The sequence below is a fragment of the Parus major genome, chromosome 21, assembly GCF_001522545.3.
Source record: "Parus major isolate Abel chromosome 21, Parus_major1.1, whole genome shotgun sequence".
Classification (NCBI taxonomy): Eukaryota; Metazoa; Chordata; class Aves; order Passeriformes; family Paridae; genus Parus; species Parus major.
In genome coordinates, this window is record NC_031789.1 from 2,230,044 (window position 1) to 2,246,574 (window position 16,531).

General features: G+C 42.9%; 1 protein-coding gene across 1 annotated transcript; it reads right to left on the reverse strand.

Annotated features, from left to right (window-relative positions):
• Positions 1-2,077: 2,077 nt before the first annotated feature.
• On the reverse strand, positions 2,078-16,375 carry EXOSC10 (exosome component 10). Its single transcript, XM_015648538.3, has 25 exons — positions 16,219-16,375; positions 15,241-15,377; positions 14,720-14,843; positions 14,135-14,239; positions 13,567-13,732; positions 12,722-12,833; positions 12,370-12,445; positions 12,122-12,232; positions 11,549-11,692; positions 11,036-11,226; positions 10,179-10,335; positions 9,448-9,596; positions 9,133-9,183; positions 8,285-8,396; positions 7,615-7,665; positions 7,013-7,091; positions 6,722-6,849; positions 6,255-6,350; positions 5,589-5,663; positions 5,056-5,143; positions 4,780-4,853; positions 4,068-4,248; positions 3,548-3,609; positions 2,828-2,901; positions 2,078-2,269 (listed from the first exon to the last, which is right to left on the reverse strand). Exons 1-25 carry the CDS (start codon positions 16,345-16,347, stop codon positions 2,239-2,241), a joined length of 2,703 nt encoding a protein of 900 aa, XP_015504024.1. The 5' UTR covers positions 16,348-16,375; the 3' UTR covers positions 2,078-2,238.
• Positions 16,376-16,531: the final 156 nt, after the last annotated feature.

Consider the following 16,531-nt stretch of genomic DNA (forward strand, 5'->3'; position numbering starts at 1 on the left):
CGGGGCCGCCCCCGCCGCCACGGGGAAAGGGCGCGCCCGGCCCCGGGCACCGAGCGCTCCCCGCACCGCCCGCACCACCGCGGCCCTCGGGAAGAGTCCGGGTTGGGTGAAAGGAGAGTGGATCGCGTGTTGGATTCCGCGAGGAGGAGTGGGGAGAGCGTCTCGCAAGGAAGGCTGAGGGAGTTGGGCCTGTTCGGCCTCGAGAAGAGACGGGTGAGAGGGCTCCTCATTAAGGTGTGTAAATACCTAAAGGGAAAATGCCAAGGAGAGAGAACCGGGCTCTGCTTGGTGATGCCAAGCACTGGCACACAAGGCAAAGGGCAGTAACCGAGGCACGGGGAGTCCCAGCTGAACCTTAGGAAGAATTTTCCTGTGTGGGTGACCGAGGTCAGGGATGGATTGCCCAGAGAGGGTGTGGAGTCCTTTTCACTGGACATAATCCAGACCCATCTGGGCACAATCCTGTGCCACGTGCTCTAAGATGACCCTGTTTGAGCAGGGAGATGATTTGCTGTGGCCCTACCAAGTCCACCCATCCTATGATTGTGTGGATATCACAAAAGCAGATTCAGTTCCAGTGCTGGTGGGCCCAGGTGAGGCTCAGCAGCCCTACAGAATGTGATGTGTGACTTCTGGAGAAATGCACCAAGGTTTTACCAAGAGCAGCTCTCCAACCAGGTTACACCAGCAACTGCACAACAGTAAAACAACCTCACAGTCAGGAACTCCAGTGCTACAACTTCACAGGCACAACCAAGTGAATAAAGCATGTATGTAGTTGCTAGTCACTTAAATTAAAGACATTTTTAAAACTTTTTCAACTCATAAAGGGAAAACAGAAGTCCAAAATTAGGATCAACCTTGAAATGTCACTTTTTTTGGAATTTGAAGCAGAGGATTTAAACCACAGAGGTTTTAATCAGGGCTAACAGGGCTTTTGCTAACACTTGTTCTTCAAGTTAAAGAAATAACAAGAACTGGTAAAGCTGACAAGGAAGGAACAGGCAGCCCCTGCAAATGCATTTGGAGACAACTGCTATTTAACTGCCTCTTTACCAAAACATTCTCCAATATCCAGCCCTGCAAGCAGATTTTATGAGCAGGAAGAGACTCTGTTCTACCATTACAGTGCTGCTTAGTCTGCACTGTTCACACTAAGATACCCAAGGAGGAAAAGCCCTTCTCACAGTTTCTTCCACTCCGTGTTTCCCAGAAACAGGGAAAAAAGATTGAAAACAAACTAAATCTCTTCATAGTCTTTGTAAAATAAAGCCCTGTTAAAATGTCATGTTCCCTACTTCTCCACAGCAATATTACCAGCTGTCAGGGGTCTGCATTAGAATAAACTCTGACCCATCAAATACTGATTATACTGTTCCTGTTACTCTTTGTACAAAGACTGAAAGATAACTCACTGTGGGTATTTAAAACTTGGACATGTTAATTTGGCTGTAGAGATTCAGCTGCAGCACAGAATCCTCTGCCTTTCCCAGCACAACACTGCCAGTCTGTGCTTTTCCCTTCTCTTTCACTCTGAAATTTTATGGTGAAACCATTGCTCTCCTACACATTTTTTTTCCCCTTAAAATACAATCTTTCAATTAAAATACACAAACACTGAGAAGTAAACATGTTCTTTTCCTGTATTACCTGGTGTTCTAAGAGATGAGCTGTGCAGTTCAATTTGTAAGCAAGGTCTCTCATGAAAGACACTTCTCTGAACTGCTGGGGTTTGAGTCACATCTGCTGCATCTCTATTATTTCTGTGCTACCTCTGGAGATGCCAAGAGATTCCTCCCCTGCTCCAGTGAAATGCTGCTTCTGCACTTCAGGCAGCTCCAGGAAGTGACAAGTTTAGCCTGATTGTGATTGAGGACACTGGATAAACTTTGAAAATTATAAACAAAGCAACGATGTGAGTATAATTAGAAAAGAAAAAAAAAAAGCAATGTCAATATAACAGAAGTGACATCAATTAAGATGCTTTTCCTTAGCACTGGAATATCCCACTGCCATCCCTGGGAGGGATTTTTTAGATATCTGGATCACATTTTGAAACACAGAGAACACAAGTGGGTCACAGTTTTTTTTTTCCTTTTGGAAAAAAGGAATTTTAATGGTTTTAAAAACTTTCCTGTACAAAAACTGATCAATAACTGGCACTTGCTTTCCCGTGGTGGTAACACTTCTAACAATTGTTTCATTCAGCAGCAACTCCCACAGGTCCTGTAACAAAGATTATCTCTTTGGCCAGTGATGCGTGGAACCCCTGCAAAAGAGTGAAACAAACACTTGAACTCTTGCTCTAAATTCACTCAAGATTGAAAAATGACCATGTTCCAATGATTCTATCAAGAGAGGGGACAGAGACAGCACCTTTCTCCCTCCAGTGCTGCCCTTAGGTACTGTTGCTCTTTTATGACTAAGTAACACCCAATAATCAAATCCCCTAAGCTGAACACTAAGTATCAATTCAGAACAAGAAGGTTCATACTCAGCAGTACAGTCACTCCTCCCAAGCTAGGCAGATGTTCTCCCCACTTCCACCTATCTCTGATCAAAGAAAGCAACTCCCACACCCTTTAACACAAACTTTTATCTCAGCATTTCAAACCTTCCAGCCAGACTTGTCTTTGATTGCATTAATCCTAAATTGTTGGGTTTTTTTTTTCCCTTTAAACTGATGTCAGGGTGTGATGCAACCTCTTGCATTAAACACAAGCTAAAGCTCCCACAGCAGGGGAGGACAATAGCTAAGCTCTGCCCATGGCTCTGGGGCAGGGGTGTGCAAACACTCCAGCTGGATGAGAACAGGCTAAAACCACACCTTTCAGCTTTCCCTGCCAGGTAGGACATGCTCCGGTTCCCAGACTGTTGAAGTTTGTTACCTCCAGCAAATTTCTGCAAAAACAAACAAATAAATAAATGAGGTTCATCCCAAGTATATTGAATGAGATTCATGTGCTGCCAGATCTTTCCAATCTCACAGAAATCTGCTCATTGACTTCCCTGTGCTGGTCACAGAGTTCTCCAAGTATGCATAAAACAGGCACAAAACATTGTGTCTGTTCATCAATGGTTTGATTGTTTATGAACTTTTTCTTCTTTTCCATCTCAATAAGCAATAAATTAAGTAAAAAATCTTTGAGCTGAGACTGTTCCTAACACCAGCACTTGGAGAGGTACATGAGCAACACACAAACCTGACATGCTCTGCAACCTCTGGAATGCCTGTGATTTTTGAGAATTTAATTTGGTACTGGAATTTGTGGTCCAAATGTCTTGCTTGTGATGTATAGAGGCATAAGTGTGAGCAATGTATGAATAGATGGGAAACAACAAGAGAGTCTGAGGGACTCCAAGAAAGCTCCTCCTGAATGGGAAAAAAATAATAATACAAAGCATTAATTTGTGATTGGAAGCTGCATCTCAGCAGCTGTTGGGGAACATTCTAGAGATGCAGAAAATATCATGTGCCCTCCCAGAGAACCCTTACATACATACAGTCACCCACATCTCTGTTCCTCCTTTCATGACAGGTCCATACCTTGCCTGTGTAAGCTTGCTTGGCAGGATCAAATTGTGGAGACTGTTTTGATTTGCTGCTTCCTAGAGAAAGGAGAGAATCTGTCAGTAAAATTCTCTATAAAGAGCAAAGCATTTCACAGTGTTCCCCTGATGATATGGAGGTTTCAGTAGTCTCCCACACAGTAAAATCCAGAACAGTCTTTCAAGGGTAGGAGATGTTTTTGAATAGGTGCATCTTTACAAAGGAATCAAATCTCCTTTGCCTCTCAGTTCCTGGCTCCAATTAAACAGATAAAAGAAACTAAATCCAAATCCACAACCCACTTGGCCAATTGTTCCAGGATTTTGTTTCCAAACCAGAAAAGGGACACTAAAATGTCCATTCCTCAAGTCAATTCTTGAAGTATTTCCTCTCTATAAGGTAATCCTGTTGTACCAGTCTGTACTGCATTGGCACCCACACTCACACAGCCTTCTCAAGGCTCAGCTGGTAACATTTCCCACAGCATGCAGCACTCCAGCAAGGGATCAGATCTTACCTGCAAACACTTTCAAGTTGGAATTGCTGTAATCAAAGGGGGTAAACTGCCTCGGTGCTTCCAGCTCCTCTGGTTTCTGGGGGGTTTTTTGTCGTTTCTTTTCTTGTGCTGGCAACTCTGCTCCTGTTTCTGCTCCCATTTCACTTCTGTCTCTCTCCCTCTTCCTATTTGCTTGTTCCTCCTATGAAAGCAACCCAAAGAACAGAAAAAAGGATAAGAAAGGAGAACAAAACATCTCATTGGGCAAATTAACTGCCCAATAGAGCCAGGCTCCAGTGACTGCTCTTGCCTTTGGCAATAATAGCATGGGGAGAAAGCTCAGTGCTCTTCCTGGGGTATAAACTGCAATATTTTTTTCTCCTCACAGCAGGGATTTTGATGGAAAGCCAAAGTGTCATTTCATAGGGAAGCTGAGATCTGCTGTGGCCCCACTGGCATATTTAGGGGAACCTATGCAAAACAACTCAGGAAGCTTAAAAGAAGTGAGGAGGAGAGGTGCATCAGTGGGAAACATTCCCTGCTGAACACATGGAGGGATGTGATGTGCACAGCATCAGGAGCCTGTTGTTACATCCAGGCCAGCAGCACAGAAAGACTACAATCAGAACACTGTCATTCAGGTATTTCAGTTACAGGGCTCAGAGTTTCATTCTGAGCTATGCTGTAACAGTCATGATGAGCAATGGTTGGAAGGAGGAATTCTATGACATACCATGGCTTGCTGACGAACAGATACAACGTTCTGTGCTGCTTTTTTATGCAACTTCTGTGTCTGGACATGGGCAGCTATGGAGACAAACAAACATCACTGTAAAGAGCAGGGGTAAGTTAGCCAGGGGCTTAGAAAAAGCAATTAAAGCAGCTTGTATCAAGTCTCCAACTAAACAGAGCACAAATGTTAACAAATTCATCAGGAAATCCATCATCTGTAGGAAGCTTGGGAGAAACATTCAGGCAGACACACCAAGGAAGGGAAGAATGGCTGTACCTGATTGCTGGGCTGCTTTTGTGTTGGTTTCATTCTTGGACTTCTTCTGTACCGGTGCCTGACTCATCAGCTTCCATCGATTGCTGATCTGCAATGAAAAAGTGTTATCTGCAAACACTTCCTTTAAAGTTTTATATCAAGAACTTGTTTATAAACTTGTTAACACATGCTGATCTTTATTAAGAGTACAAAAGATCAAATCTGACTGTAAAAGAGATTAATATCTGCTGTATGTGAAGTAAAACTAAATGCTTTAAAATTTCAAAGCTACAAACAAGCCTTGAAAATAAATGCAATAAAATAAATTCTACTTCAGTAGAATTTTCAGCTTTGACAGACAGGGACTATACAGCAGAATGTCTCCAATCCCTGGTTCTTCAAAGGATATCAATGTCACAGAAACATGTTCAACTTCTCAAGAAGTATCCAAGGAGAAAATAATAAATCTACATTGCTGAGGCTCCTGATGGAAAATAAACTATTTATTTGTTTCTCTTGTACTACTTGGCAGGAAATTTTAGCACCAGTCTTACTTCATAAATTTTAGATGATGGGTCAAACTTTGCAGATTGTGAGACATAGGCAGAATTCTCCTCTGGAGGCAGAAACTGTAGAAGGGAAAAAAAAATTTGCTTTTAGCAGCATGTGACATTTAGCTCATTGCTGGAATGCTACTTGTTGTAAATCAGTGAGTTCATTTGAAGAAATATTCTACAGATTTCCACCTTGTGGGAAAAAAGAAGACACCACAGCTACTGCTAAGAGAAATATTAAAGAAAAAAATTACTAAAAACCCCTCCCACAAAACCAAAACACCCCCAACAGACCAACCTTCAACTGCACACCAGAAAAAATGTTATTTTCTAGTAATTTACTAGAATTCTATTGTTATTCTGATTCATGACAAGTATAGAATCAGCTCACTAATCCCTAGCCATAAAGGACAGATGAAAAACCTAAAACTAAAAAGAAAACTAGTGAATGTTCTGTTTACTATGTAGAAAGACTTATATCCAAGAGGTATTTAAATGTGTTCTGAAAACAAGTCCACACATATTTTTGCAAGACGGACAATCCCTTGATTCCAGTCAAGAGAGCAGCAGCTGATGCTCTGTTAAACCCTTCTGATATGCCTGGAAAACTAGCTCAGAGCATCCTGTGCACTGGGTAATTTGAGTGCCACTATTGGGAGCTTTTACCATTTTAAATGGATTTTCAAAGGACTCCATTATTAGCTGAGCTTTCCGCTGTGCAGTGGTTAAAGTCCTCTTATTTCCTTCGTTTTCATCACATTCCTTAAAAAAAAAGGAAAAAAAAGAAGAAATATTAACACAAATATTCTTTTGCTTTGGTTACTGTTGTTTCATCCCATGCTGATTCTCACTCTGAAATCCCACTGACAGCAGTGACCCTCCAGAATTATGGAATGGAATTAATGGCATTAACCTTGCTGGCCTCCTAACCCAGTTGTCTTGGTTAGGCCATATGCCTATCAAAAGTCAGTACCACTGCCATGCATTCCCATCTTGATTCTTTCAATACTTGCACACAGTTTTGTCATATATAAAACTGATAAATTTTATCATTTAAAATAGTTTAACTATCAGATTATTAAGTCTGTTTTCTAATAATTCAATACTGACACTGTCACAAACATATTGCTTACACTGAATATGCTGACAGTGCTAATAGCAACAAGACAGGTTGACTCAGACTCTGGCTGAGTATCTTGAATATCCACTGTCCTTTCACTCTCTGAAAAGAGACAAACATCTTCCAAAACTGGTGCGGGGTCTGCATGAAAAGGAGACAAAGTTTTTATTAGAGTCTTGTGTATTTTACTGCTCTTTTGTGTCATGAGGTTTCCCTGAAAGTTTTTTCAGGACTGCTTATTTCCCCCATGTCAAAAATCCATCACTGCATTATTAGCACAGCTTTTAGGTTAATTCTAAATTACCCAAGGCAGAGTTATTCTGAAAATTATCCATAGGAATCCGTGAACTGTCATGTGGTCCAAAGAGAGCATTCTCCAGCTTCTGCAGAGAGATTCAAATTATAAACCCCATTAGTACACTATGAATCTATTATTTTCACATACTGCAGAGACACTTTAATGAAAATTCAAAAAAAAAGGATCAAATTCAGAGATGGAATACTCTTAGTGCAGCTCATGTGTCAGAGCACATTGCATCTGGCATCAAAAGGCAACCTGTGCAAACAGCCACGAGCTTTACTTCATACACATGATGAGAGAGAGCCTTAGGAACTCATCTGAAACTCCTTCTTACAGTTCAGTCAATATATTCCAACATACATGAAACTGTCCAGCAGCCAGAGTGTTTGCTGATAAAACTTTAAGTGCTGCTTTATGGTTTTTTTGTGAAATATCAGCTTACTGCTGGTAATATTAAGAGTCTGGCACAGAAAGGTACCATTAAACTAAAGCAGAGACTTGTAAAATGGATGAGAGAAGCAATTTACTAGCAGGTAGAATTTTGATACATTTGTTTCCAAGTTTAAGGCTGAAGACACTAAGTAAAAATATAATGCAAGCAATACCTCGGGGTTGGGTAGAGCTGCTCTCTTCTTGACTGCTGAAATAGCTTCTGACTAGAATAGGAGAGACAGGTAAGTCACTTAAAAGCCCCATTTCTTCTAGACTGGCCACCTTATCAATGTTTTCAACACACTGATTACAAGCTAGCAGGTTAATAAAATTACTTTCTTCTTCTCCTGCACTGTTTTCACTTGGCTATACATTTAAACACCACAGACATGGGGTGAAAAAAAAAGGGCATGTTCTTGTTCATGGATTTTTTTTTCACCAAAGGATGAAAGCTGTATTAATATCAACATGCTGATGATATATTTTAACTAATGAACTTCTTACACCTAGGTTGTTTGGGGGTTTTTCTGCCTCACCATAGCTGTAGAACATTTATGATTCCATTTACATGGCCAGCAAATTCCACAAGGTGCAGTTTTTCCTCACACAGGCAAATGTGATGTGCAGTATAAGACAAACTGCATTCAAGCAGTGCCTGTTCATTTACAGCTCTGGTTTTCCAGGAAACTACACAGCAGGCAGGCAAGAAGTTGCAACAAATCTTTCTGCACTACTACAGAAAGCAAACTTCAGCATACACATCATCACAGGTCACCACTCAGCTCCAGGCCTGGCTTAGGGAATGTCAGTGATCACTCTCTGTGTGGTACAAGCTACTCTTACCTTGACAAGAGGCATTTCCCGGGCCTGCTGAATGAGCAGGTGCAATTCATGAATCTGCTGGCGAACAAGTGGTGGGACAGGGTTACAGCAAGCAATGATACCCTGGGTTTCTCTAAAAAGAGAGGAGGAAAAGTCAGTGTGCTGTATTTATGGCTGGTATGTTGGGCATTTGCATTTGAAGGATGTGCAACTGGATATAACCACTATCCTGACTGTGACAGAAAAAGACAAGTCAGATTAATCTCTGTGATGAAATTCTGCACCAGGTTTGTGCAGATGAGAAGAAGCCATCAAGTCAGCTCTCCTCTCACTTAACTTTTCTGTGGTCTGTCTGTCCTCATCATCATTTCATTCAGCATTCACCTATGAAAGCTGAGCCCAGCAGCAGACCTGCCTTTAAAGGTGTATTTTATTATTCTCAAGTATGGATGTTGGGTGATGAGTGACAAATATTTGAGGAAGATATTGTATAAATTGAGTGTTTTGAGGGATCTGTCCCTTGCCCTCCCCACTCCTTTAGAAACTGCAATAAAAATCCAAGTAAGTTTTGGGGGCATTCACCCCTCTCTTGCTCTCTAAAAGTGAAGGAATCTCAGAGGGAATGTGTGACACAGAGTAATGCAAAGGAATATGATTTATTAGTGCCATGCAATCCTAGTGATGTATCCCAGAAGTCTGGAGCCTTCTGAAGGAGTACTGCTATTAATTTCTCTTCCAAACTGAACAACTATAAAGAAAAGCAGTACTGACAGCTGGAAGGAAGGGACCAACTGCAGAAGGAATTACACACTTGGAAGTGACTTGCTGGATATTAAGATCAAGACTCCTTCAGTGTGAACAAAACTTACTTGGGCAGCTCCTCTGAAATCTTCAACAGCATATGATTTGGTAGCACGTATCTACAACACAAAGAGGTGGAATGAATGTAACAGAACATTAAAAACAATTAACAACAACCTTCAAAGTACACAACTCTGCCCCCATCTGAGATGATGAATCAGTCACAAAGAAAAGAAACATCACAGAACTTCTGTGTAACAAGCAGCCTGATGTAGTACAGTAATTTCCACAGGTAACAGTAGTCCCATCTCAGGGATGGAAGGGGATAATTCAAGAGATTTACTGAAGTATTAAGCCAGGGTTCATAACAAAAGATTTCCTACCCTGTGCTCTCGTCCTCTTGACGTGCTATCTTGTCTCTCCATGCAAACAGCAGCCTAAATGCTGCCAGCTGCTGGGTATCAAGGTGTTTTTTCTGCCTCCTGTAGAGATCAAGGTAGGATTCATCTGTAAAGAGGGGCTTGATGTATTTCTGGACAGGAAAAAAAGAAGCACTTGTGAGCTTTCTGTTTTGCCTCTCTCAGACATAGAGTCTCACATGCACATCTGGGGACTGAATACACTCTGGTATAATGAATGTATCTTTGAGCTTTTTATCCTTAATTATTGGTAGTCTATTCCTGAAAAACATACTTCTAATCCATTGTTAGGGGAAATCCACCTTCATCAAATCCAGGAGCAGCTTTACTACATCACACAAAGCCTACTTTTACAGACAGTTTTCCACAGGCACAGTATAGTTGTCTCAGAATGCAACTCCAGTGAGACTTTGAACTTCTAGGAACATCCAGCAGAACCAGAAATGTAACATCTCTCTTAGAAGAGACACACCTGAATGCATTTTGAGGCCAAGGAATACTAGCATTCAAAAAGAGCAAAAAGGCATCTGAATACAAGGACCTTAGCTAATGAAAGTGACTGCACATGACTGAATCAGAGTTTATACAGATGTTTTCAGACACACAAAAAAGGAAAAGACATAGAATAGGCAAATAGGACCATCTCTCCTAATCCCATACTCTAATGCAGGTAATCAAAGCAGGTGAAGCTTTACCTTCAGGCAGATGTCCCTGCTGCGCTGCCACACAACCTGCAGCTGTGTGGGCTGCTCCTTCCCCCTCTCCCACAGCAGCTCCCTCATTTTATCATAGATGTAAAGCAAGTAGTGAGTGTCATCACGGGCATAGCGGATCATTTCTTCTGGCAGAGGGCTAGAAAAAGAGCCACAATAACACCAACACATTTCAGCTGTCCTGCCAAACAGCCACTTGTCTCTTAAAAGGCATATTAGGGCAAAATGCATATGGGACATCCCCAGAACTAACATGGAAATTCCGTTTTCTTACTGAAAATTGGCCAGGCAACAGCAGTAAAATGCTGTGCACTCTCCAGTTCAGATTCTTGTTTGTGTGCTGGGGAGCAGGACTGCTGTGCAGAAGTCACATGGCAGAACTGCTTGCTATGGTATTTGTCATAGCTCTCTTCTCTCTGCAGAGCCTACAAAAGTAGACTCAAGATCTCTGTGGTGTGCAGGGTGCACCTGCATAGCCAAATCACTGCTCCAACACCATCTGCTCTACCTTGCACAGGTGATTAAATGTTTCTGTGGGGTTGCTAGAGGAGCAAATACTGCCTCCATAACAATGCAGTGATTAAGAGCTGTTCCTAAAAAGTGGGCTTCTTCCAGACTTTCATTACTTCTTCTTTGCAGATCTTTCCCAAAAGAACTCATTTTCTAAAAACATGGGAAAATGTAACACTCAGAAACTTTGGGCACAGCCAGGTAAACGCTGTGCTCATTCACTTGGAGACTAACCTATAACTATGGGTCCTGCAAGCAGAAGCTCTAGCAATGCAAACAAGGAGAAGTGCTACCTTGCAGCTCCAGCCCATTTAGGGGTCAGTTTTTACCGTATCCTCCAGTCAGCCAGCTGGTACTTCTTGTCAGCATCTACACTGCAATACAGCTTTAGCAAGTGGTCCAAAGAATGTCTGCCAAGGTTGAGGAGACGAGCAGCTTGGTGAGTATCAAACACATTCACCAAGTACAGACCAAAGTCTCTCTGCAGCCATTCCACATCTGAATCAGCACCATGAAGGACCTTGAAAAGCATAAAAATTTGGGAATTATATGAAGAACATTTCTATTCCAGGCTGGTAGTGCTGTGCTTTCATACTCATGTGTCTAGGACCAGATTTCTTTTCTCTGTTTTTTACTGTTAGGTACAGAACTACTAAATAAGTGTGTCTGGCAAGCAATTCACCACTAACATCATGGAAACAGTCTCCTGAACAAATTATAGTGAAAGCAGAATCAAGCCACCAAGACAGAGCACACAGTGTAATTTTAACTATAAGAAAGCTTAAACTAAATCAACAATAATAATAATTTAAAAAAAAAAACTGGTGAATTTGGCAGCTAACCTTCACAATTGCAGGGTCTGTGAAGGTCTCATTGAGGATGCTCATGTCACTGCGGAGTTCCAGTGTGTCAATGATGAAGTCTTCTGTTCGGGTGGAAATCTGCATCAGACATGTCAAGCCAAGGAAGGTCCTGTAGGAGTGGTGCTGAAAAGAGGGAAGAGAGATGAAAGATGGGATTAATTACAGGAACAATACTATAAAACAAACAGCATTCCAAATGAGGGAAGAAAGAGCAAAAGGGACTTCTTTGAGGAAAAAAAAAACAATTGGAAGAGCAAACTTTCTCTTTGCAGTCACTAAGATGACATAAAAAAATAAAATAGGATTAATTGAAAGAAGATCAAATTTACTAAGTAGTGCACAGCCAGCCCTGCCACTGGAAAACTTCAAATACTGACACAGTTTAATTCAACTTTATAGATAATATCTAACAGATCAGGGGTCAGGAACTGTCTTTTCATGTCAGGGAGTACAAAAACCAGAAGACCACCCTCCCTCCCAGAAGAATATAATGGTATCCTAGCTTCTAAAAGTACATGTGTAACTTTTAAATAGAAAAGGCAATTGGATTACCTCTAAGTCCAAGGCAAATTCTTTACAAGTCATCAGCTTTTCATTTAGTTCTACCAGCTCATCCAGTGTGGTGATAAAATGACAGGGTGTTTCCGCAATGGGCCTGTACATCTGGCAGAGCAAATGAATTAGGCATGGTATGTTCACTGTCAATTCCCAATCCCAACCTCCACCCTCAAGCCTGGAATTTGTCAAGTATGGCTGTAAATGTACTGCATCTGTAGCTTAAAATTAAAGTAGGCACCAACCTGGAGTTCAGGTTTCTTGAGAACTTCATCTGGTGGAGAAAAATGCTCCAGTTCATACTGGTAAGGGTGAGCAAACCTGTGGAAATTAGGAAGAGACAAGCATAGACTAAATTCCAGTCTTCTTTATGAAAACAGAGCACAGAGGCTTTGACAGCTATGGTAGTTTCCCTTGTTCTGTCTCTTTTTAAGCAGAGGTTTAACGTAACTGCAGAGGTCTAAAGCAAATCACACACAACGTAGTGTGGACACAAACACATGCAGAACTGTTAAACATGATGAGCATCAGCACAGTCTGACCACACAGGTTCACCCAGGGGACTCCAAGCACCTCGCTGGCAGGTTAGTTTCTTACATGTCTTGCTCAGTTTTCTGCGTCCTCTGCTGATGTATGAAGTCTGCCAAAGCAGCTGGCACATCCAAGTCCTCAGGGCGCTCCTTTCTCTGCCGTCCACTTTTTGTAAGGGCTGAACAACCAATATGGAATAACTGGACTGGGTCCCCCACGTAACATGTTCTCAGCCTACTACTATCTCCCTCTCCACCCACCACAAGAGTTTATGAAGTATCAAAAATCTTAACAATTTAGTGCTTTTGATGTCATTTTGTATCTCAAATAACAACTCAGTTAGTTACTTGGCTGTTTTTAGGCAAGACACAAGGTGGTTTTACTCAAAAGCTTGGATGGAAATTGAAAAATCTTCAGGAAAAAAATTTCAATCATTCCTGGTTACTGAAAGCATCAGTGCAGAACACAGATGAACTGGCAGCAGCAGAATGTGTTACTGACACAGGGTGTTACCAGCAGCTTTGAAAAAGCACCAAAACCAAAGGCAGGTCTCCCCACACACCTACTGCAGCTCACTCATCTGAAGGAACATCTGTAAAGCCAGCTAGACTAGTCAAGAGTTCTCATGCAACAGTGATTCTCATGTATGTTCAAGGTGGGAAAAAGCAGCAGCAGATTATCTGCTTGGAACAGATTATTTGCTGTACATCAGCAAGAAGATGCTGTTTGCTGACCTACTCTGACATCACACATATGGAAACAATAGTGTCACCACGATCATTACAGCCAAATGTTCAACATCTCCTGCTATTTGTTTTCACAGTCAGTGATTTCTCCTCTAGACTGTGAGGACAGGTTTGTGTCAAATACTTGCAACAAATTACCCAAAAAAAAAGAAATAAACCCCTTACCTTCAGGCAAAGGCTTCAAAGCATTTGGTTTGACAAAAAGTTTAGGTACAAAGGGAGTGTTGGAATTGTCAATCTTTTCACGAAACTTAAGCTGTGGTCGAGAAATATTTTTGGCATGAAGTAGTCGGAATGTTTCAGACTGAGTTCTTTTGTGGAATTCTCCTGCCTATTTAAAGAAAAAAAACAGAGGTAAAACCAACATGACTTATCAGATATTCAGAGTTTCTTTTACTCAGTCTGATCCAGCATGCAGAGGAAGAGTTATACCCTGCACTTAAAACTAAGTAATATTTTTTTGGTGAGGAATGAAAGCACTGGGACTCAAGATCCTGAATTCATAAGCACAGGAAAGGCTGCTGAGCATGTGAAACTGAAATGGCAATTGAAAGCACGCAGATTTCAGAATCAAGTTTGAATTAATAGAAAAAAGAAAAAAGAAAGAGGTACTCAGAATGTGTGAAAAAGCATGAGAGAACATTTAACTACTCAACTCCACTGGAGAACTGGCAGTGCAATGGCTGGGAGAACAGCTGAGCTAACACAGCCAAACTGAGCATGGGGGCCTCACCTTACGGTTCCAGCTGGAAACGATCATCTGTGGGGGCTGTAATCCAGCTGGCATAACTGGCTGCTTGTTTCTGTTCACTCCTGCTGCTTCATCCAATAAAATACTCTAAAATCCAGAAAAACAATGTGAAACAATGTTAAATCACCACACTCAGACACTCTAGTCAGACTGAGTAAAGAAAATCACGTAGGTAGGTACCTCCATAGCCATCTCCCCCAAATTCTGTGCAACACAAGACAGACAAACATGGGAGGAGGATGTTGAACATCAGGGGTGGGTTTCTTCAGAGAAGCACTCTAAAATGTACAGACATCTTCTCAGGCTGTGAGGATTTTATGTCAAACTGTATTTAGTTTCCTCACACATCCCAATATTATCTTCCCTCCCCTTTGGCTCACCTACCTCAGCTGTTGGGATGTCTGGCCTAGCATTTGGAAGGGTTTTTAAAATAAAAAGGGAATACATCAGATTGAGTAAATAGTAACTAATTGTGACAGCACTGCCACTAAAGTTCTTACAATGAAAAAGAAAACTTGTGGCAACTGAACACTTCATAAGAACCACATCCAGCAATAATTTGCTTACCACTCTTTCAAGAATGACATCATTGGAGTCCACCAGCATATCAAATTTATCTTCCAGCCCCGTCACTTTGCTGGAATCTTTCATGAGGCTCCGGCAGCCATGGTACTGCATCACCTGGCTCATGCTTGCAAGAGAACAGCAATATGAAAGCAGGCAATCTAAACACTAAAACATCCAATTCTCTTTGACTTTCTACACTTCAAAGTCTGAAAATAAATCAAATTATAGATAACACCACATGTGCAGTAAATAGAAAAAGCACCTACACAGTATCAAGTGTTAGAATTAGTTTTCTCACAAACATGACTTTTAAAATGGACAGCCTAATGTGTGCAGTATCAGGTGCTTCATGGCAGTCATTATGAAAGGCCCTCTTTAAGCTTGTCACTTCAGCTGCCAAGTGCTAGAGAAGGAGCTAAAAATCAGATGTGTGAAATAAACCTTTTTAGCTATGGCAAGTCTGGAGTTGCCAAAGAAGGGGGCTACCTTCTGGTAGCCCAGGGATGCAAAAGGGTCCTTACCAGTGGAGCAGGCGGTCTCCCTGTGTGCTGCAGTATGCACGGAACCCAGGGAAGCTGCAGTAGAAATCATACTCGTCACCAGGCTGGGGAAGCCCATTAGATGCTTTTGTTGCTGCCACCACTGTGCCGAGAGCGTACTGTGCAAGAACACCGTTATCAGCATTTTGTTTCTGTTTACTCAGGATACTCTTTGATAGAAACACATTTTGCCTGGCTGGTTGGAAGTGCATGGTTCTGACGTGTGGTATTGTGGGGCTTTGCACCAGGAGTAGTTTCACATAGTTCATTTAGACAGCTTTAAATGATAGAAGTCTGAAAACTAGTGATCAGGCACTGGAGGCACTGAAGAGGCTCCCCAGGGAATGGGCACGGCCCCAAGGCTGCCACAGCTCCAAGAGCATTAGGACAGTGCTCTCAGGCACAAGGTGGGATCGTACGGGTGTCTGAGAAGGGCCAGGAATTGGATTCGATGATCCTTGTGGGAGCCTTCCAACTCAGGATATTCTACAATTCTAAATCAGCAGGAACGCAGATAATCACTTTATTCCTTTAACAAAACACCCCGAATCTCTGCAACGCTTCCTATTTGGCAGCCATTCCTTCTCTGGAAGCAGCACCGTGCACAGGTAAAACACACGGGAGCTAACGCTGCGATTTATAACGCTAGGGGCAATTCCCATCGCGCCGGGCCCTCACGAGGATCCCGATTCCGTGGCATTTCCAGGAATTGGTGGTTGACAGGGCCCACACAGGCCGGTAACAGGCCCCGATACACCTCTCTGGCCCCCACACCCACCGGCCCGGCCCATACCCCCCCTCTCGCATTGGGGGACACCCTATGGGTGTCACCCGCCCAGGCTGGGGTCCCCAGGCGGCCCCCGCGGGACAGAACTACAGCTCCCGGCATGGCCCGAGCGCACACGGCACGCCGGGAGCGGTAGTGCCTACCCCGCTCCCCCTGCCCCTCTCGGAGCGCACCTTGACGAAGGCGTCGGGGTTGTCGAACCCGGGCAGGGTCGACATCGTGCTGCTTCCCTCAGTGCCCGCGGGCATCCAAGAGGTGCCCGGCCGCACCGGCGGGCTCTCCTCACGGGCGGCAGCCGCCATGTTGATGCGCGGCGCTATCGCGAGAATCCGGCGCTGTCGCGAGAACGCAGCACGGGTGGCGGGAAGGGGGAGAGGAGAGCAGAGGGGCCGCAGGCGCCCCCAGCGGGAGGACGGGGCAGGACAAACCCTGTGAGGGAGGAGGGACCCGAGGGCCACCCCCCGAGGGCCACCCCCCGAGGGCCAC

Excerpts from the sequence above, each read along its gene's own strand:
- EXOSC10 (XM_015648538.3), bottom strand. The coding sequence starts at position 16,347 with ATGGCGGCTGCCGCCCGTGAGGAGAGCCCGCCGGTGCGGCCGGGCACC. Across the intron at positions 15,378-16,218 it reads ACCCCGACGCCTTCGTCAAG|TACGCTCTCGGCACAGTGGT; the intron begins GTGCGCTCCGAG and ends GTTCTTGCACAG. Across the intron at positions 12,446-12,721 it reads CAGAAAACTGAGCAAGACAT|GTTTGCTCACCCTTACCAGT; the intron begins GTAAGAAACTAA and ends TAATTTCCACAG.